Here is a 22,495-nt window from a genome sequence, read left to right as displayed (position 1 = left end):
CTCATTGGACCCAATCCTCGTTAAGGACAAGAATAAAAGAGGTTCAAGCCTATGCCCACAAAGAAGTCGGAGCAAAAATCTGCACCTTACTTTCGGAAGCAGTCCTATCGTCAGTCAGATCAGGAGGCGCAGGTATTTTCCGAGATCAGATAGGCAGTCGGATAGGCACTACACCAGGGATAGGCCCAGGTTTCAACCCCAGGGGAAGAGGTCTTTTTGGGGGGGGAGGTGGCCATCCCTACCACCGGGGCAGATAAGTCAATAGCGACCTCACCCATAGATGGTAGACTGCTTCTGTTTGTCGACACCTGGGCTGAGATTACCACTGACGCCTGGGTTCTGAATACCATCAGATTTGGCCTGCGCCTAGAGTTTCTCTCCATTCCGCAGAACCACTTTCAGATATTTTCGATCGCCAAGAGTAAAGATAAATGCTCTCTCATGAGGCAGGCGATCCAACACCTCCTAGAGATTAGGGCAGTGGAACCGGTTCCACCGGACCAAGTGGGGTCAGGTTTCTATTCCAACCTCTTTGTCGTTCCGAAGAATTCGGGGATGGAGGGCAATTCTGGATCTTAAACTGCTAAATTTTCACTTAGTCTATAGAAGATTCAAGTTGGCATCACTTAAATCCATCTTGGCGGGGGTCAGGCTCAATGACTTCATGGACTCCATCGACCTGACGGAGGCTTGCCTCCATATCCCCATCTTCCCTGGCCATCGTAAGTATCTCAGGTTCTCCTATTTAGGTAGCCACTACCAGTACAGGGCCCTACCGTTTGGCTTGGTGTCGGCGCCTCGGACCTTCACTCTGTCAGGGTCCAATGCTATCTCGATGACATCTTAGTCCAAGCAGCATCGTTTGAGTGGACGAGGGAGGATCTTTCATTGGTGGTATCCACACTACAGCAGTTAGGTTTTTCAGTTAACCTAGATAAGAGTTCCCTTGTTCCTGCCACCAGGATTCCTCACCTGGGGACCATCATAGACTCTAAGCTGGGGAAGGTGTTCCTGTCCCACGACCGTAAAGTTAGTTTGTTAGACAAGTTAGAAGTCAACGTTTTGTTCCTGTAGTAGTACTCTCCAGCTTGCTGGGGAAATTCATTTCTTGCATAGACATGGTGCTTTAGGCTCGTCTACACGCGAGGCCGCTCCAGTGGCATCTCCTGCTGCATCAGAGATCTAACTCCAACAATTCCGAGGTGCAGCTGTCATTGAGGTGGTGGCTCTCCCCAGAGCTACACAAGGGTTGCGAGTTCAAGGAGCTGGAGCACCTCATCCTGACAATGGACACCAGCTTGTACAGGTGGGGAGCTCTCTTGGAGTCCCGGATGGCGCAGGGGCGTTGGACCTGGTTGACCTCAACACAATATAAATTGGCTGGAACTGCGAGCGATTCACTTGGCATTGTGGCACTTCAAGTACCATGTTCGGGATCGAGACATCATGGTGCTGACCGACAATGTGGCGGCGAAGGCCCATGTCAACCGACAGGGTGGCACACACTCCAGGGCTCTTCGAACCGAGGCAATGGTACTCGGCTCCTTTGCGGAATGGCATCTTTGATCTCTCAAGGCGGAGCACATTACAGGAGTGAATAACCATCAAGCCAACTGGCTCAGTCAGGCCACCGTCAACCAGAGGGAGTGGAGTCGTTCTCCGAAACTGTTCCAGGCCATCTGCTCCAGGTTCGGCCATCCGGAGGTGGACCTGTTTGCCACACAGCAGAATGCTCAGGTGGATGGGTTCTTCTCTCGGTTCCCAGATTGGGGGACAGAGGGAGTCAACGTGCTTCAGATTCCGTGGCCGGAGGGCCTGCTCTATGCCTTCCCTCCCCTTCCCCTTCTCCCTGGGGTAGTTCGGAAAGTGGTATCAGAGAAGGCGGAGCTCATCTTAGTAGCGCCCTACTGGCCGCACCGGGCATGGTTTGCGGACCTAATGTGGCTGTCAGTGTCACACCCGGGGAGGATCCCGGGGAGGGATTATAGACCTCAGACGGAACCTGGTGCAACCCAAGCCACAGTGGCTGCAGCTAGCCATGTGGAGATTGAGCAGGAGCGCCTAAGAGCCACCCAGCTTTCACAGAGGGTGATCTCCACAATTGAGGCTTCACACAAGGGTTCCACCACTTGGATTTATAATTCCACCTGTTGGGTCTTTGCAGAGTGGTGCCGTGTCTCGGGAGCAAATCCTCACAAGGCTTCAGTATCGCACGTCTTGGAGTTCCTCCAAGATGGATTGGATAGGGGGCTCTCACATGGCACCCTCAGGAGACAGTTGGAAGCCCTCTCCACGATTATTCGGAGAGAGGGGCTCCTTCCACTTTCCCGTGTCCCGTTAATTAAGAGGTTTCTGAAGGGTGCGGGGAATCTCCATCCCCCGGTAGTCCACAGGTTTCCAACATGGAGCCCCACTATGGTTCTCCAAGCAATGACAGCAGCACCATTCAAACCTCTGAGGATGGTTGACCTGAAGTTTGCAACCCTTAAGGTAGTGTTCCTTGTGGCGGTCACCTCAGCCTGTCGCATCTCCGAACTGGGGGTGCTGCCTTCCAGGTCGGATCTTTGTACATTCCACAATAATCGGGTCATCCTGTGACTGGATCCGACTTTTGTTCCCAAGGTTAACTCCCTTTTCCACAGGTCGCAGGAGGTGGTATTACCGGATTTTTGTCCGCACCCATCTCATGATAGGGAGCGCCTCTGGCACTGGCTGGATATCAGACATGCCTTGTGCATTTACCTGAGGCGCACGGACAGCCTCAGGAAATCTGAGGCGCTCTTCGTTTCCTTTTATCCGTCTTCCCTGGGGAAGAGGGTGTCCTCCTTGGCTATAGGGAGGTGGATCAAACTGGCCATCACATTGGCCTATGAGGTTCAGCACCTTCCGCTGCCCCAGGGCATCAGAGCACACTCCACCAGGAGTGTGGCTACCTCAGCCTATCGTGGAGATTTGCGGGGCGGCTATGTGGGCATCCCCTTCTCCCTTAATCAGGCCCTACAGGTTAGATGCATTTGCATCGGCTGATGCGGCATTTAATCGTAGGGTGTTACAACAGGTGGTAGCGCATGAGGGACCCAGGACCAATAGTGCCCCCCTTGAGGGACGTTAACTTGGGTATGTCCCAATCCTGGCTAATCCTGCAAAATTCCTCCGGAAAATGACAGTTGGTCTTGAACAACCTGAACTGTTGTTTTAGGAGGTTTTGCAGGATTAGCCAGGTTCCCGCCCTAGTATTGGTCCAGGGGTTGGGGGAGTTCAGGGGGTAGGGTGTGTTCCGTTATGACTTGTTTTCAGGTGTTTTGCAGTGGTCTTGACTTGTTGAAACTGGGGACCAGAAGCAAGGAGCACAGAGGCATGGCTTCAAATTTATTCTGTCTTGAGGTCAATTGGACATCACAATACCCAATCCTGGCTAATCCTGCAAAACCTCCTAAAACAACAGTTCAGGTAAGACCAACTGTCATTTGTCTAAAACGGTATAGGGTTTCCTGCCTAGGCAGGGGGTTGGACTAGAAGACCTCCAAGACCCCTTCCAATTCTGCTATTGTATTTGTATTTATATTTGATTATGGTGATCACTTTGCACCTTTTGTAATCTGACTACAGTAATCAAAAACTTGCAGTCAAATGCAAATGGCATATTCAAAAATAATACTTTTATCAACAATGACACAAAACTGAAGAGCCAATTATTTTCTGGATACCTTTCCTGACTGTTTTGATTGGAGTTGTAAAGTGTGCCCAGAAGCTTCAATGGGCACACTAGGACCTCATATGTGGCCCCAGAATCCCCCAAGTTGGTGAAGCCAAACATTTATGCCTTATTTGCAGTGGGGAGTTAATTTGATACTGAGATATCTGCTTATAATATTGCATGTGCACATTCTCCAACTTAGGGGGGGGGAATAGAGCCTGCTTTCCTCCAATCATTGCAAATGTACACCTTTAGACACACTGTGTGAAACCTGATATGACTTTCAAACTTTTGTGTGCTCTAGGTTTCAAGGTAAAATATATGTGTACTAGTGTCAGTTGGAAGGACACACAGTGTTCAAGGTAGATGAACAAATGCCTTACATATACCTGTTTAAAAAAATGTATTCATTGGAATGTACAGAATAATGATTAAATTTTAAATTTAGCATTGATTCTCAAGATAACTACTGGTGATAGTCGGATAAAAAGGTGCTTTTATTTTTCAAATTGCAATTTCACAATTATTGCACACTAATTGCTATAAACCTGTAATATACAAGTAGATTAGTGGTACCTTGATATCTAAGTGTATTTTGTAAAGCAGTTGTTGTGAATTTCAAGTTGTTAATGTACAGTTGACATCTTTGTTCTAAGCCACATAGCAGATTATTTATAACTACGGTTGTTAGCAGCTAGTTTATTGCCTATGTCCCACTGAACTAAGAGCTGGATGTCAATATAACATGATATAGTGAAGTATAGCTAATTCAGGGCTTCTCTTTATCTTTCACCTAGGTTAGCCAATATACATTTGCCATGTGCAGCTACAGAGAGAAAAAATCAGAGCCTCAGGAGTTAATGCAACTTGAAGGATACACTGTTGATTATACAGCACCCCATCCAGGTATTCTGCAAAATGAGTTCAAATGTCTGATTGCAGAGAAATTAAGAAAGAGAGCTTGTTTTATCTTTTTATAAAATCTTATCAAGTAAGTAGGTAGATAGGAAGAGAGAGAAAGACTATTTTAGGCCAGGTTACATTTTTACCTCATAGTCTATCATATCAGAAATATCTTCATCTCATTGCAGATCTGAATTGCCAGGTTATACATTATTTTAATGCTATTAAAGGCATTGATATCATGAAGTGATATTAATTTAAAAGAAACATTTCCTTTAAAGATGAGGATGAGGTTTTGATTCTGATTTTATAGTGCTCTTCCTCCTGAAAGAGATAATGCACAGTAGATGCATCTGTGTAAATGATATGGCTACCAAGTAACCAATTTTGTATAATGGCCATCATAGAAAAATTTCCTTTTTGCTTTCTTTAGCAAGAACTCACCCAACCTGTTAATTAGTACAGAAAAGTGCTTAGGGACAGAAAGTTTTTTAAAAATTGGTTAATTAGAGAAATTTATTTAAGTGGGAGCACAATCCAATAATATGCATGCTAGGATCAAAGTGTGATTTTGATTATTCGTCTACATATCTAACACAAAGTAGACATAACTAGAAATATCTTCAGCATAGAAGAATTTTTCTCTTGCCACTGGGGTTTGAGTTGAGCATGAGTTTGTTTCTCCTCACTCCAATCACTGGACCTGGGAAATCTCCTGCAGAAGAACATACATCTTCTTTTTAAGAGCTACTGTATCTGAGAGACACTGTTAAAGATGCTTCTGCTCAATATGCTATCTCTTGGGTAGACAGGACTAGTCATTCCTCTGTGTGTCTCCCAAATTGTCCTCCATGTTTTCTGGCTGCAGCAGAGACATCAAGATCTATCTCTTCAGTTTAGCTTTTGAGTGATTTTAATGAATTTTATTTTACATTTTAACTGCCTTTAATTATGTTTTTATTAATTTAGTCCTTTTAAGTTCTCTTTTTATATTGAAAGGTAGACTATAAATCCAGTTATTACTTAAGGAGGTAGAGTAAAGCGAAAACGTAATTTCATGTCAGTTAATTTGACTGAATCTTGAGTTCTTCTAAATCTGCAGGCCTGCAAGGTGGTCAGATGTTCTTCAATGCTGTCAAAGAAGGTGACATAGTGATATTTGCCAGTGATGATGAACAAGATCGGATCCTGTGGGTCCAAGCAATGTACAGAGCTACTGGTCAATCTTACAAGCCGGTTCCTGTAGGTCAAGCACAGAAGATGAATCCAAAAGGAAGCAATACTCACACAGATTTATCACAGAGTAAGTTTACATTGTTTTAATTTATGAGATTTCAATTGTACAATTAATCAGCATTTAACTTGACTGTTCTTGAAAATTTATATTAATAACTATTTAAAAAAACTGACTTGTAGCTCATTATTGCTGTTGTGTTACTTTTTAAAATATATAATTAGTATCATTAAAATTCAGTACAGATTCTCATGGAAACAATTTTTAGGGATTATTTTTCTTACAGACTTTGCACTGATTTTATAACAAATAGCTTCAATCAGGTATTCCTGACTCAGCTGCATCATTGTTTTGATGAAATATTATTGGACAAGAAGAGCACAAGATTACATCCCTTCATAAATTCTCATTGGAGGAAATTTTTCAATTATCTCCCTGGCCAGGGATTTGAAGCTATAAACTCAGGGAAGAGGAGGTAGTGGGCTAATTAACATCAAAGGATATTTTATTGCAGTTAACCAGATGTGAAGCCATACTAGTAAAGCGGGATTCTAAAGACAGGGTGGAAAGTTGGACTCTAAGGACAAGTTGGGAATTCTAATGTACCGTTTTCACTACTGTAGTCTCCAGCTTCCCTTTTGGGGAAAGGTTGGGAAGAAAATGGTTCAGGCTACATTATGCCCAACTATATATCTTGGCCCTTGACTAAGTTATTGATCTGTCAGAAGTTATTGGTGCTATAAGAAGCCTAACACCATCTAGATTTCTATAGAGAAGAAGAGTGAAGGCTTAATTCCAGCAAGTGATAGTGAATTTGAAGCCCAACCACTTCTGATGACATTCCACCATTAATTCTAAATGAAGTTGCACTTCCCTACTGTAGCAGATTCAGTTTGCAATTTTGGTGGTCCTTCAAGCTTCTACAGCAAATAGAGCCTTCACTCAGTGCCATCTAGTGCAGCAATTGCTATTTTCCTAGCTGGCATTAGTTATTGTTACTCATGCTTTGGTTACCTCTTGACTGGACTATTGCAATGAGCTTCACTTGGGACTGCTATTGAAACTGCAGCTGGTCCAGAATACTGCAGCTCAAATACTAATGGATGTAACACCTTCATTTAAAGAGCAGCATTAGTTGCCACTTGGCTTGTGGGTGCTTCTATCCTCTGAAATGGCATGCCACCTGATCTGCAACTGGCTCCTTTGGGCTTTTAAAAGCTGGTTAAAACCTGGCTGTTCCAGCAAGCAAGAAAAGTTGGTTTGCTGTAATTGCCTCTTGTTCACGACAGTGGGTTAATTTTCACTACTACTGATGTTTTCATCATTACTTCCAGTTTCATAGGAGTATTTCTAGTAGTTTGTTTATTGATTAAATGATTTTTATCAACTTTATGGCAATTGAAGTGGCTCATACGGTTGTAAAAAAATCCACTACAGCTGATAATATAATAGAAACAATGATTCACAACCCTTTTGGCTGAAAGAAATAGCAGAAAGTAAGCATGCATTACCACTATGTTAGCTAACTGATTCCTATTTAATAATACCTCTTTCTATTGTAATTTGCAAATAATAGTTTTTCCTATATTTATGCCATCCTTTTATGTTTTGTGTTTAGCAATACTTCAACATTTATATGAGATAGCACTTATGAAAGATGATGCCACTCACATTTATGTTTATTGATTTCCTCATACAAATGATACCTATTTTTAAAAGTCGAAAACGAGAGGCAGCCTTAGGAATGGCATGCCTGGTTTCATTCTCCAAACTTTCCATAAAGAAATATTGGCTGCTTTCTCCCAAGGCTAAGAAGAGACATCCATTCCTTAAGTATAAAATGTGACAGTAAAATATGTGGTCCTGCTTGGCAGGTATCAACCTAAGGGTTACTATCATTTTCCTTGTCGTCTTGCTGCATCCCATCTATGTCTAGTTGCTTGACAATAGCTACAGGATAATTTTCTGTTTTATCAAATCCCTTTTCATTGTACTTCCTGTAACTGTCTCTTGCTTGAACATATTACAGATGGGGGAATCATCAAAATAGCCAGCCCTTGCTGATTTATTCCAATGGCAGAAATGCAGCAGAGACAAGTCCTCTGTTTAATAAAATATTCTAGTAGCTATTTTTCTGTTTCCTTTGTACAGCTAAGGAAAATAACAATGACATTTTATAAACCATTTCCCATCTCTTATTTCCCAATTTATTTTTACAATTTTAACTGAACAATATCTCCTTAAAAAATCTAAGTTTGGATAGGATTCTTTCTGCTCTTGTTAGGAATAGCATACTGTTCAGTATTTATCCAAATGAAGCTTAAGATCAGTTATCACAGGGCAGTGCAACAATGTGGCATCAATTTATGTTGATATAACTGCGCTATAAGTTCAAGGGTCTATGCTACCAATAAGGTTTGAATGGTGTAGCACTATATAGTAAGTACACTTGTTGGAAACTAATCAAAGAGAGAAGCAATCACTGGAGGTTTTAAGAAGAGACTGGACAATCATTTGTCTGAAATGGCATAGGTTCTCTTGCTTGAGCCAGACCTCCAAGGTCACTTCCAGCTCTGTTCTATTGTTTTCAAAAAAGTTAATGAACATACATAAACTAATTTGCATTTTTAAGAGATAAAGAATAGTAATATGAAATATCAAGGCTTCAATTATGTTGAAATATCTGGATTTAATTTATGTGCATAAGGAAAGAAAAAAAAAGCCACCATTGTTTTTCTTTTTGTTTTCTATGTATCATCGGATGATTACAGTAAGCCGTAACCATAACATTCTTCCCCATATCGTTTGCTAATCAGAAATGTTTTACATATATGAAATTAGTAGCAAACATCACAATTTGGTTAACAAAAGTCAATCTAGTAAAGACTAATTCAAATCCCTGTCTACTTCAGGAGAATCTTAGACCATATAGCTATATCTAAAATGTACATTTTTATGCTTGTTTATTAAATAGTCATTTAATTACATACATGAATATATCTTAGGACTTGAGGAGTGGGGAAAGTATTATTTCAAAAAAATTATAAAAATTTGCTCCCGTTATCTGTAGATGGTAATCTCATAGCGTAAACTATCAATGCGTTATCACACAGTTTATTTGCTATATGTACCTTGTTAAATCTGTCACATGAATGTGACTCTTGCTTTGACAATGCAGAGCCAAGTGATATGAATTAGTTTCTGCATCTTTTCAGGATATGATGCTGCAGATCCTTCAGTTTGAATTAAATAATTCTTCCATCTGCAAATGCATCTGAAAGTTGGACTTGACATGGATCAATATGATCTGGGGCTAAATTTCTAAATGTGACTGATTATGTTAGCATCATACCCACAGATCAATATGGAGTCTTATTATGAACCTAACTCTAGAATTGGATTTAATCAATACACTTTTGTCTCCGTTTTTATAGAAATTTTAGGTTTGTAGCACAGTTTTCAAGAATATATTGAGAATACATCTTTTCTGGTAACAAACATTAAAAACCTCTATATGTGAAATTAAAAGAACAAAGAAGAGCAAAGACCTTATTGTAAGGGTCAAGTCAATTTTTTAGTTGATAGTGGCCTGTTCACTTCCAATATTGTGTACGAAATCAAAGAGAGCTAATGTGCTAATGCATAACTAGTCCTTTTGGCAATGGTAAGGCTTTTTCTGTCCATACTTTATAGCAACTTGCATTGAGGATTTTGACAAAACATACCATTAACGAAAGAATCACTAGATTGTGTCTTTTGATAAACCCGCGGGGTTCAAAGGCGTTGAAAGATGCAATCTCTGAACAACAATAAATTCAGATATTTGATTGAGGTGCCATTTAAAATGGCATGTTATATATAATTTGCACAAAGAAATATTGTTTCCAGTTTCATTACTCTTGTTCTGGAAGGCTGAAAGAGCTCTTTGCCATTACTACTTTATATTTGTTTCTTTAAAAGCTGCATATAAAAAGCAAAAGACTGGAAATGACCCTGTACGAGGCTATGTGTTCATTTCTGCTCTAGTTTGATGTTTAGGAAATGGGCTTCCAGCTATCTTCCATTGCTGCTTTCTTCTGAGATGAGTGTCTTCTTCATGCCTGTAAGCAAAGAATGCTGGTGTTTTAAATAAACCAAAACTTCTATACTCTTAGTATCTTGTTAAAAGAGGCATCTCATAGTTAGTATTGGCAAAACTTTCTAAAATTTTAGAACATCATTACAGAGAAAGTTTTGCAGTGGGCATTGTATGAAAATAATATTAAAAATATCTCTGTGTTAATATTTTGTTACCTGTTTGGTAACAATATTTTGGTACCTGTTTGTGTGAGAATTTTAAAGCATATAAATATACAAGAATAAGTATATCTCTTTATATATCTAATCTATGTTTATGTGTGTGTCAGTGGTTGGTTTCAAAATTTTTTAGAACCTCTTCTGTAGGTGTGGCCTGCTTTGTGGGAGTGGCTTGCCAGCCATGTGACTGGACGGAAGTGGCTTGCCAGCTATGTGACTGGGTAGGCGTGGCCAAATTGTAAAATGTGGTGAAACTCACTTAACAACTCTCTTGCTTAGCAACCAAAATGTTGGCTCAGAAACTCTGGCATTTGAAGCAGACAAGTCTTAAACCTGTTAAGTTACAAGACCTTTGCACCCCTAACCCTTTAGGAAAAATAACCCAGAGATGTTCAAACTTGACAGCTTTAAGACTTGTGGACTTCAACTCCCAGAATTCCTCCTCTTGCTCTTCATCTTGATGATGTGCAGACAGCGGTGGGGAGCTGGAACCAGTTCTAAATGGCACTGTAGATTTGTGAAACTTCTTCTATAGAAGAGGTTAGAACTGGCAGGAACACACCCCTGGTATGTGTATACACGTGTGTGTGTGTGTGTGTGTATGTGTGTGTCTGCACGCATTTCTTTTGCTCTGTTTGTCCATGAATTGTTATATTATTGTCACTTGTTGAGATTCCATTGGGGCAGTATTTTTAAAGAACTGGTGAGACTTGGAAAAGAAGACAGGTTCTCCAAATAAATTTTAAGCCAGTTTTAAAGTGAAATAATCTATATCAAAGTATTATTTTTACCTTTCTATAATCAGATGCAGATCATGCACAGAAACATGACATGGATGAGTTTATTTCTGCTAATCCTTGCACATTTGACCACGCGGCACTCTTTAGAGTACTACAGAGACAGACCTTGGATCACCGACTGAATGATTCCTATTCTTGTTTGGTAAGTAAAAGGGCTGGAATAAAAGAAGTGACAGAAAAGAAAACTGAGAAATAGTTACTGCAAAGTGGTCTTTTCTTCTAGACGCATTTAATAACTGTGCGTGAGGTTAGTATAAAGCATTTCAATCGATTGGCTTCAAATTTGAAAATTATACATTTGCAGGCTACTGCTGTGCCACTCAATAGAAAAGGGAAGAGATTCAAACTGACTCTGAACTATGGTTTATCAGCTCCTCTAGGGAGGGCTGAATAAAAGCAGAAGGCTTTAATAAATATAGAACCCTCTGTGGTAGGATTTGCTAACACCTGTACAGGCATTTTAAGGTACAAATCCAGGTTGCCAGATGTCAAGCATTATGTCATCTATCTGGTAATTCTCTCCTCCTTTATGGACTGAGAAGAGAAAAGAAATGAATAGAACCAAAACCACAGGGGGAGAAAGATTTATTGCACTTGTATTCAGCTGAGTCAAGGTTAGCTTTGTAAACTTAAATCCTGAATGAATTACTTACCGCTCTAGAGGTAATCTGTAATTTCTTTTCTTTATATATTTTTTTCACTTTCAAATGAGCACACATTTAAAGAGTGAAGTTGCAATCACAAAGGTGGATAATTGGGAAGAGCATGAGGAAAAAATGTAAAAACTGATGTGAAATTCTTCAGTTTGGCTGCTGATTCCTTTTTTTTTAAATAGCTGTGGCATATTTTATTATTATCACAGAACAAAATACAAGATCATACCCTAGTAAAAGTTTTTATATATAAAAATGATAAAATAAAAATTGTACAACAAAAATAATAGCTTTCACGGAAAGAGCAGAAGCTGGTATCTTGAAAAACATAATGTGCTGTGAGATCTGATCCATTAAACTGAGTGTTAATTCTGATTTAGGCATGCCATAATATCTCTTGTACGGATAGTTTTCTTTTAATTTATAAATTACTAATCACACAAGGATAAGAGCAAAGCATTATAAAACAACAAATGTAGGTCTGCTATTCCATAAATACAGAGTTTTAAAGAAAAGTAGCTTTATTATATATGTTGAGACATGCTTGACAGAACTAGCACTTGATATTTTTAAAATATATAAAGATGAATTGGTATGTAGAACATTGTCCATTCCATTATGGGCTCAGTAATTTTATATATATATATATATATATATATATATATATATATATATATATATATATATATATATATATATATATAATCATACATACATACATACATACATACATACATACATACATACATACATACATACATACATACATATATATATATATATATATATATATATATATATATATATATGATATATTTGTGCTGATAAATAAATAAAGGGAGACTAGTATAGATCTATTTCAAGCTATTTAGCTCTCATCAGCTAGCCATACCCTTGCTGGGAATCGAACCTGTGCAAGGGTATGGCTAGCTGATGAGAGCTAAATAGCTTGAAATAGATCTATACTAGTCTCCCTTTATTTATTTATCAGCATAAATATAACAAATGTAACAAAAAGGCAACAGTAAAAAAATATTGGGTTTCTGTCTGAATGGTCTCTTGTGACGAGCCGAAGGACAGAGAATGGAAGTGTGACCTTCCTCCCATATTTGGGCATACCAGGGGTTGTGACTTTAAATATATACCTTTCACCCTGGCCTGGCTGATAAGGAGTCGAGCCCTGTAGCTCAATGGTTAACACATCTGCCTAAGAGGCAATAGAGCACAGGTTCGATTCCCAGCAAGGGTATGGCTAGTTGATGAGAGCTAAATAGCTTGAAATAGATCTATACTAGTCTCCCTTTATTTATTTATCAGCATAAATATAACATATATATATTGTATGTATGTATGTATGTGTGTGTGTATACATATATATATATATATAGGGGGGGAATGAATAGGTTTATTTCCTACAGCATGAAAGAACTAGAGAAATGTAGACTATTAGAGACTGCTTTATATTGATTAAGACCCTCATTTTACCTAATTTATTGTATACTTATTTACTGTAACTCCCCATATTTCAGATAGGTACCTTTTCAATGCTACTTCAAGGGTTACTCTGGCATAGTAATGCATATGCTTTACTGTTGATTGTAGCTCTTTATTAGTAACATTTGAAGCTAAGTATGGTGGGGGTGTGGAAAAGTTTATTTTTGTGAAACACCCCCCCCCCCATCATTTTTTCATCAGTGTAGATGGTTGGAAATTTAGCGCTCACGGAAACCTGGAGACACATGAGCTAATTTATAGTAGAAATTCTTCTCTAACACGCATTTGGAAAGAATATTTTAATTTCCTTCTTTTCAATCTGCATATGCTGAAAATAACTTTAAAAAAAAGAGTCTCTTACATCTTGATAAATTGAACGAAAGTAGCTACGTGCATTATTTCTTTGCACAAGAAAAGAAACCTAATGTGGAAGAAGTAGATTTAAACACAAACTGATTAAAACCATAAGCTTTGCTGAAGTATCTTTCCTCAACTCCCTGACAAAGAGTGGAAATTTATAAGCAACTATAAAACAGTGCATGATTACAATAATATTATCCAACTAAAAACTCAAATTTCTGTTGTGGCAGCAGAGCTATTAATTTGGGGTGGGGAAAAATATAAATTAAGACTTATATGACAAACTGGACATTCTAGTGATAGAGAGTGATTCAGATGCAGCATTTCCCGCATTCATTCTCAAGCACTTTCAGAGAGAAATGAGAAAGTGTTATCTAAATCCTGGGCCGCCAATCAAAGCTAGCAATTCTAGTTGAAGCAGACCAAAGTCTTGACTTGCTCTAAAGCAGCTTCCCATTGTGGCCCCATCCCTGTTGCTCTCAAAAAGCAAAATTTTGAAATGCCTGGTTATTGCAAATAACCCAGTCTTGCTTTTTATTCACACAAATGGCTCTATAAACCATATGCTTCTTTAATAATTCCAAGAGTAATCTTGGCTTCTTTAGCCAAGAAACCAGTACTTTTCAGGTTTGTTATTGAAAATCCCCAGTTTAGCCCTTTTCTAAATCATGATTCTCTCAAAACCAAGAAAATTATTCTTCATATTTTCTAAAATGCTTGACTAACAACTAAAGAACTTAATAACTAAATTGACTAAGAAAAGAAAAGGCACCTTTAATTTATTTTTTTATAATAAGATTGAATTTTGTGTAAAGATAGGCAGATTTATTGTTGCACAGATTTTTTACAAATTTATATCTGGCTGTCTGGCAGATCTGTTTAATACTATGATTGTCCTTATTACTGATCTTGGTGAGATGAAATATTGTGCCATATTTTTATTCATGTTTAAGATATCACAAGAGCCCAGGCCTCTGAGAGCTAAGATGTTGGTTTTTGTTGTTGTTACTTTCCTGAAGCATCAGTTGTCCTTTATTGTCTGCCTTTCTGAGCAGCTGTGTATTACGATTTCTGTGCTGACCCTCCCAGGGGTAAATGCTTGACAGCTCTAAGCTAAAGAAATATGTTTCAGTTGATTCAGCTATATCTATTGCAAGATATGGAATCTAGATGTCCACGTAAGCTTCTAGGTGATATCCTGGAGTATTGTATTTTTTAATCTTAGAACAAAAGGTATGGAAAGCTGACTTTTGCTTGAGGCAAAGTGAATAACTAATTGCAACTATTTCTTTTCTATTCTATGTGTATAATTTTTCCCCTACTCTTCCAGAGCTTACATCTTTTAAACATAATATTTCTTAATACTCTTTTACATTTTTTTTCATTTAACACCCTCGCATGAAAACCTCCTTCACATATGAAAATGTAGTCCATTGTATCTGAGATACCATTTCAGACATTTTGGTGTACAGTGTGAAATAGTTTTGGAGGCATTATTGTGAAAAAACTAATTACCTGACATTTTCAGTTGTTGAGCTAATGAATGCTTGAGTTTAGCCCCTCGTAATTTATTGACAAAAGAAATGGAATGGAGCTTATTAAAAATATAATAGTTCAAAAGGTTTGTATAATGCACTGAGAAGCTTGTTTGAAGAGGGAAAAAAGAACAGCCTATATTCATTAAAGAGCTTTTTCTCTCCCCATCTTTTGCAGGGCTGGTTTAGCCCAGGCCAAGTCTTCGTGTTAGATGAATATTGTGCTCGTTATGGAGTAAGAGGCTGTCACCGCCATCTCTGCTATCTGAATGAATTGATGGAACATTCAGAAAATGGTGCTGTCATTGACCCAACCTTGCTCCATTACAGCTTTGCCTTTTGTGCGTCTCATGTTCATGGCAACAGGTATTTTAATATGCAAGCATGCTGCAAAAAGTCATTAGTCTGTGTGATAAATGTGAAACAAGCAATATATTTAGATTTCACTTCTCCCACTTAGAACCGAGCCAAGAAATGAATGAGTGTAAGGGTTAAATTCATACAAAATATTGCTGTTGGTTCTGGAGTGCGATAAAATGCTTTTCTATGTAAATGAGGGCTCTTGTTTAAAATAGAGCAGCATTTCAAAGGTTCTCTATTTGAAGGCTATTTTTTTTTATCCTTCACCAACCTGGTACCCTCCAGATATGTCAGGTAACAAATCCCATTGTCCTCAAGTACATGGTGGCTACAAACACATAGGAAGGCTGGGGAATGGAAGGTATGAAATAGAAAGCAAGGTATTAATGTTTAAACTATGAGATGGATGATGCTGGTGAACACTACATTCTAATGCAAAGATAGAAGCAACATTACTGCTACAAGAGAAACTGTTTAATCTAATAGCATGTGATTTAGAAAGCATTATAGATCAACTATATACATAGGACTTCTGACATTTGGGTATGAATCTATGGCTTAGTCAAGACATGGTCAACTTTGGTTGACTGAAGGGTCACTCCAAAATATGTACAGTTTATTTGCAGAAGGAATAGAAAAATGAAATGAATAACATAAGCCTTTAGGAAGCTCATAGCACCAGTTTGCTGTTTAAACCAAGATGAGAGCATCACTTTGACCTCCAAAATATGAGATTGGATATAACTCGATCAAAGAAACAAAGAAAAAAAATGTTTTTTACATTCTTTGTTAGGCTGTACTTTGTATTCTTCTTGCTGAGACTCCTGCCTTAACACTCTGTCCAAGTTTAGCAATGATGATCATGATAAGTTTCCTAGATCCATCATGGAGTCCAATGATTTATTTTAAGTACTAGCTTTGGCTACAATTTTAAAAGTGGGGTAAGAAAGTTTACTTTAATTAGAAAGTAAGTTTTTATGGGAAAAATTTCTATGGAAAATATTTATGCGTAGTGTCTAAATACATTGTCAATAAACTGATGTGTTTCAGGACAGAATAGAGATTTGCCTTTTAGATATTCCAATAGTGATTCCTGGTTTCATTGCCTCTGCTTGTCCTATGTTTCGTTCTCACCTTCTAAGACTCCTTTACATCTTTTAGAGCATAGTAGTTGGAAGAGGATTGATTCTTCCGTTAAAGCAAATTTGGTTTTTCTAAGTAAATTTTGTCTGGCAAAAAATCTTAATTTGTGGGACAAAAATTAAGCAAATTCAGCATAGACTTCAGTAAACTGGTGAAAATTTGGTGGCATATATATTAAAGCGCCATAATAAAAAAATACGTCCAGGAGAATTCCTAAACAGTATACCTGCTTCTTTAGAAGAAGTATATTCCAATCCAAAGTAAATGGTACAAACCTCCATTAAAAATCACATAAATCCCCATTCTACATCAATTCTAATCTTACCTGGATTCTCCTTTAATTCATTTCTCCTCATCCATCATAGACCTGCTTAGATTCCTATTGCTTTTTTTTAAATTAAGAGATGGAAATTAGAGCTAGATTATCAGGTGCATATTGATATTTTAGCCAAAATTCCCAAATTACTTTTCCCAGCAATTTCATGGAGATACCAAAAAGCAAGGACAAAATATGAAATCTTAACAAATCCCCAAATTTATGTAATTAAGCAAAGGCTACCAGTTTGGAAATCATTGATATATACATATCCTTTGTGTCCTAAGGGTGTTATTTTGTGACTGCATTGTGGTTCCCCCTATACATTTCATCAATGTTCATTTAGTAAGAAATTAAAAGCCATTTCTAAAATAAAGCTAGATAGGAAATTAAATCCCAGAGGAAGTTTATGCATTTGTGAATCATTTTAAATAACCAATATGGGAATCCTTGCCTTTTACTGTATCTGCCTCAGTGACTCATTAAAATTTGTTAATTATATTCTGATACTATTTCAAGCCCTTAGCAAAATGAGCAGGCATATGAATTCTAGGTACCTCCTATATATTTTTAAAAGGATCTTTCTTCATAAGCAGTACTTTGATGGAGCAGTGAATGAGCTTTCAGACAAAATGGACATGGTCTAGTTTTCACCACCAGCTGTGGCTGGCATCTTCAGAGGCAGCATGAGTTGCTTTTTGGTGTAGCTCTTGGCAGCTCAGAGACAACTGAACTCGGCTGATTGGGCCCTTGCATTTAAACCTGGTACATCAATTTCTGATTGTTCCAAGAAAGTTGGCTCCAGATTGATTCCTCATCCAATTGGTCCATTTTGGATTAGTTTAGAATCACCCAGATTCTTGTATGCATGTGTGAGCAACTTACAGCAACTTAAATGCTTAAGAGCCTGGAGATTAAAACATATGAAGAACAGCTGCAGGATTTGGGATTGGCTAGTCTAAAGAAAAGAAGGACTGGGGGTGGGGGTGGGGGTGGTAGAGGAGAGGGTCAATGTATTTTCCAAAGTACCAGAAGGCAGGACAAGAAACAATGGATGGAAACTGGAGAAAAGCAAACTGAGATTAAGGAGAAACTTCCTAACAGTAAAGACAATTAACCAGTGGAACAACTTGCCACCCAAAGTTGTACGGCTTCACCCATCAGTGGAGGTTTTTAAGAAGAGGCTGGACAATTACTTGTCTGAAATGGTATAGGGTCTCCTGCTTGAGCAGGGAGCTAGACTAGAAGACCTCCAAAGTCCCTTCCAGCTCTATTCTGATTGATTGATTTTGTGTCTGTATGCACATATGTATTTGAATGAATACAGTTTTGAAAACATTAACATAAATACAGTTTTGAAAACATTAACGTGGTTTGCTTACTCTTTTGGAATTTGTTTGGTTAAAACTAGTAAAGTAAAAGATTAGTAAATATTTGAACTTTCATGATACAAATTCAGTGATATATAAATTGGCATTAAAAAAACATGGCCAATTTCAGTACAGCCAAAGAGCTTACGGTAATTTCTTTTTCTCAAAAAAAGATGGGTTCTGTTGTCACTGTCATGGTTGACCACTTCCTATAATTAACAACAGCAAATGAGGCCAACCTTGGAGGGCTGAATTTCTCAGGAGTCCCTCCTTTTCTAATAGTCTTCTATCTATTATTTTTGTCGTTCATTTCTGTTCTTTTTTGTATTTGAATTTTTAAGAGTGCTTAGGTTAAGATTACACAAAAGGGTGTAATTTGTTTTATATAATATTACTGATCTAACAGGAACTGCTGTAAAATAAATCAAAATTTTCAGGTTACTTCACCACACAGGGAGTTATAAAACATTTTTTAGAGAAACTGAAGCAAGGGGTGTAGATTCAATGGGTCCTTCAGTACATAATCTTAGCTCATATGTAACTTTTTAATATATTTGCCCTGAAGAATTGTGTTGGGAGGGCACTAATACATCCTAGTATTAGAGCTTTTCAAAGTTGGGGGACAGTTATTTGATTTAAATACTATGCCAGCCTAAATAATGTAGGTTAACCACTCAGAAACACATTCCTGAATAGCGTGGATTGATCTAGTTGGGCTTCCAAATCTAGCACATTGCACGGATTACTTAATCATAGCCCAAATAACTTCTTTTAAAAACCCATAATGTTACAAAAATGATATTTTCCATATTGATTCATAATTACCAAGCCTAATCATTTAGAGAAGAACTTAATGTTTCTGGGGGGGAAAAGTAATTTTAGCCAACAGAGAGCCAAATTGGTGCAGTGGTTAAAGGCTGGCCTAGGAACCAGGAAAGTATGAGTTCCAAGCCTCCCATGGGTATGAAAGTCTGCTTGGTGACTTTGAGACACACACACACACACACACACACACACACACACACACACACTGCCCAATGCACTTTACAGGACTGTTGCTATGGAGAAAATAGTAGACAGGAGAGTTAGGTATTAGGAGTTTTGAGGTGACCAAAATATATAAAGAAAAGTGGGGTAAATAATAATATCGTTCCAGAGTTCCGATACCTGTAATCAGAGTATCCTTCTTCCTTAGTATCAAGCAGGGCAGGGGTGGGATTCAGCCAGTTCAGACCAGTTCGGGCGAGTTGTTTGTTCTGATTTTGTGCAGTTCGGAGAACCCCTAAAATCGACCACTGGCTAGCCCAGCCCACCCTGCTCCACCCTGCCCTATATATTATCTTCCCTTTGCCACATGGTCCAGATCTGCCTCGCCTGCTCTGCTCACCAAAGGTGAGCCTCGGGTCAGAGCCCAGGGATATGCCATTCCCAGGCTCTAACCTTGCCCCGGAGCCGGCACCCACCTCAGCCAAGTTGGGGCAATGCACCATTTCCCAGCTGTAGCCTTGCCCCAGAGCCACTGCCCACTTGCCTTCTGCCTCGGCTGGGTCAGGGAATGCGTCATTCTCCAGCTCCAGGGTTACCCTGAGCCTCCACCCACATGCTGCTGTCCCCCTCTGGCTTCAAACTACCGCCCCCAAGGCCGAGGCAATTCATTCAGCCTGCCGCTCTAAGCCGATGACCTGCCAGGGGGGAGGGTCAGAGTGGGCACAGGAGGACCAAAGTGGTTTGGGAACGGACCGGATGGTTATTCTTACCTGTAAGAAGTCCCATCCGGAAAGCGCTGCAGGGGAGATTTTGCAGCTGCTTCTTCCATCTCTTGCCGAGCCTCAGTCACTCGTGGAAATGTTCCATGTGCTCTCCAGGTCAGCAGCTGCTTCTCTTGTTGGGAGAGAGAGCACCTCTTGTGCAATTTAGCAGCTGTGAGTCACCACTTTCCTCTAAGTCCCATCTTGAAAGCGCTGTGGCACAGAGAAGCAGCATTCAACATGGCTGCTGCTTCTCTGTGCTGCGTGCTTTCTGGATGGAAAGCAGCAGCTCACAGCTGCTATATTGTACAAGAGATGCTCTCTCTCCCAGCAAGAGCAACAGTGGAGAGAAGCAGCCACTGCCCCAAAGAGCAGAAATGGAGCAGGGCAGGCCCCGAAAGGCTGCTTGATTGATCCTCACCGTGTGGCGGAAGCCGTGCATGCGCACACGCTCACATTTTTGGCGAACCAATTGTTAAGTGGGTTGAATCCTACCACTAGTATCAAGTACACATGGGGCCACTTGAAATACAGTCCTTAAGAATTTACACGGAAGCCTTTGCAGAGATACAGCCTTTTCCTAAAATTCGTTTTATTTAGTGAATTAATATTAGCTTTTATTTACTTTTTTAATTAAGATTTCAAGGCTTTTAGCATTCTTTTCCTAAACAGTCCAATTCAGTCAGAGAAACTTCTGCATGGAAGTCTGATTATTTACAACTACTTCGCTAGTCTTTTATGTTGCTTTATTTTGAAAATGTTGATAGTTAACATTCAGTTCAGAATAACTGATAATTGCCCAAACTTGTTTTCAAGAATTGAAAAGGAAGGTAGAACAATTTCTTTTATCTATTAAGTGAAGGACAATGGTGCAGCACCATAGAAATCTCCAATCATATTTCTTCCAGGATGGTGAGCATTCTGTATGTATTCCTTCTATTCAAACCACTGTATTTGTGCAGCATTACGAGTGTTACAGAAATGAAAGAATAGATTACTGTTGTAAATAGGGAGTCTGGCTGGTATGAAGATACTGAAATAGAGAAAAAGAAATATGAAGAAAAGGGGAGAAAAGAAAGGTAAGTCAAGGACACAAATAGAAGCACTCATTCAAAATTGTACAGATACAGATAATAACATCCACTCATTCATTTACAATAATATAGAGGGAGGGGAAAGAATTTTACAGACAATGTATGATAGGTCAAAGTTCTAGGCTGCTCTGTGTGATTGTACTTCTTAATTTTCTAAGTCAGGCTCTCAAGGAGAAAGATGACAACGTCAAGACAAAGGGTTTTTTATGGCCCAGTGATTAAATGGTTTGGGTGTATGAGATGAGCAGTGTATCCTGTTGTTAATAGGGCCATCATCACCTTATTACTAGCCTGGCAAAAAAAACCTTTCAAAAGCATGTTACATAGTAGTGCAAGTTACTTTTCTATTCCGTAAAACAAGTTACTCTTATTATCTACTCACAGGATGCTGCTATGGAGCTTATGGCCTAAATGTAAGACAGCTAATAAAAATAGGCCTTTGCAGATTTATTGAGGTACTCCATTTTGTGTGCATATTTCAAGGTCTGACAATAAAAGTTGTGGTTGGGTTTTGTTTTGTTTTGTTTGAGGCTATCCTGGTGGAAATATTTTCCAGACTCTTCATTTACACCCAGAAAATATCAGTAGGATCTTGAGCATTTTCAAGAAGCAGTTCTAATAAAGTTCTTCACTCATAAGTAAAGCATCTTCATTGAATAATTTGGAAAGACCTAGAAAGAAGTACCAGAGTGGTCAAATAATCTGACCAGAGAGAATTTATAGACTCAAAATAAAAAAGCAAACCCATTATTTATTTGAAACAGCAAATACAATAATTTAGTTGAAAGTAGAGTCTATAAATGTCTATGGAGATTCTCAGTCATCCAGATCATGGTTGCCTCAAAGGTGCTTTTTCAAGAGACAACTGGACTTTCTGGTTTTTCTTTGAATTTTTTGAAATCTTTTTGAATTTTTCGCTTCTCATCCAAGAAGTCTATAAAGAAGAGCAATCAAAACTAGCACTGACAGTGTAGTAAATAAATGAAGCAAGCTTAGAATTTAGGACCTAAATTATTATTTTAATTCAATGTTTCACAAAAGGTATTGAATGTTGCATCCTCACATTCATGGCATGTCAGAGAAGCCGCAAAAACCTTCTCAATTAAAATGCATTATCCACAAATATCAATATAAAGCCAACACTGGAGACTTTAAAGAAGAGATTGGACAACTACTTGTATGATACAGTATATAGTTTCATGCTTGAGCAGGAGGTTGGACTAGAAGACCTCCAAGGTCCCTTACAATTCTGTTATTCTGTTATATTCTGTTATGAAGCAATCTTCACCCGTTGTTTGTGTTAGGATGACCCAATATAAGTATAAAAGGCAGAGTTTGAATTATGATATATATTTTGTTATTTAGACAGTTTGTCCTCCCCAGAGACACTGGGGATCCAGTTGAAACAATTTGTTCATATTTTCTGTATTTCTATATCCCCTCTTTTCTCTTCCTTTCGCGTTCCTCTATAAATACATTTTATAATTCAGAT

General features: G+C 38.6%; 1 protein-coding gene across 11 annotated transcripts in view; it reads left to right on the top strand.

The window, feature by feature from the left end:
• The window catches only part of CADPS2 (calcium dependent secretion activator 2), a 375,792-nt gene that overhangs the window by 225,740 nt on the left and 127,557 nt on the right, over nt 1-22,495 (top strand). For all 11 annotated transcript variants that reach the window (XM_087723665.1, XM_087723666.1, XM_087723671.1 and 8 more), the window contains exons 10-13: nt 4,495-4,603; nt 5,703-5,903; nt 10,936-11,072; nt 15,151-15,338. In XM_087723665.1, the coding sequence (XP_087579791.1) occupies nt 4,495-4,603; nt 5,703-5,903; nt 10,936-11,072; nt 15,151-15,338 (635 nt within the window). The remainder of the gene's footprint in view (nt 1-4,494; nt 4,604-5,702; nt 5,904-10,935; nt 11,073-15,150; nt 15,339-22,495) is intronic.

Source organism: Thamnophis sirtalis, unplaced genomic scaffold (genome assembly GCF_051295495.1).
Source record: "Thamnophis sirtalis isolate CommonGarterSnake01/CBP01778 unplaced genomic scaffold, rThaSir2_p1.2 scaffold_9, whole genome shotgun sequence".
Lineage (NCBI taxonomy): Eukaryota > Metazoa > Chordata > Lepidosauria > Squamata > Natricidae > Thamnophis > Thamnophis sirtalis.
This window is presented reverse-complemented; position numbering and strand designations above follow the sequence as displayed.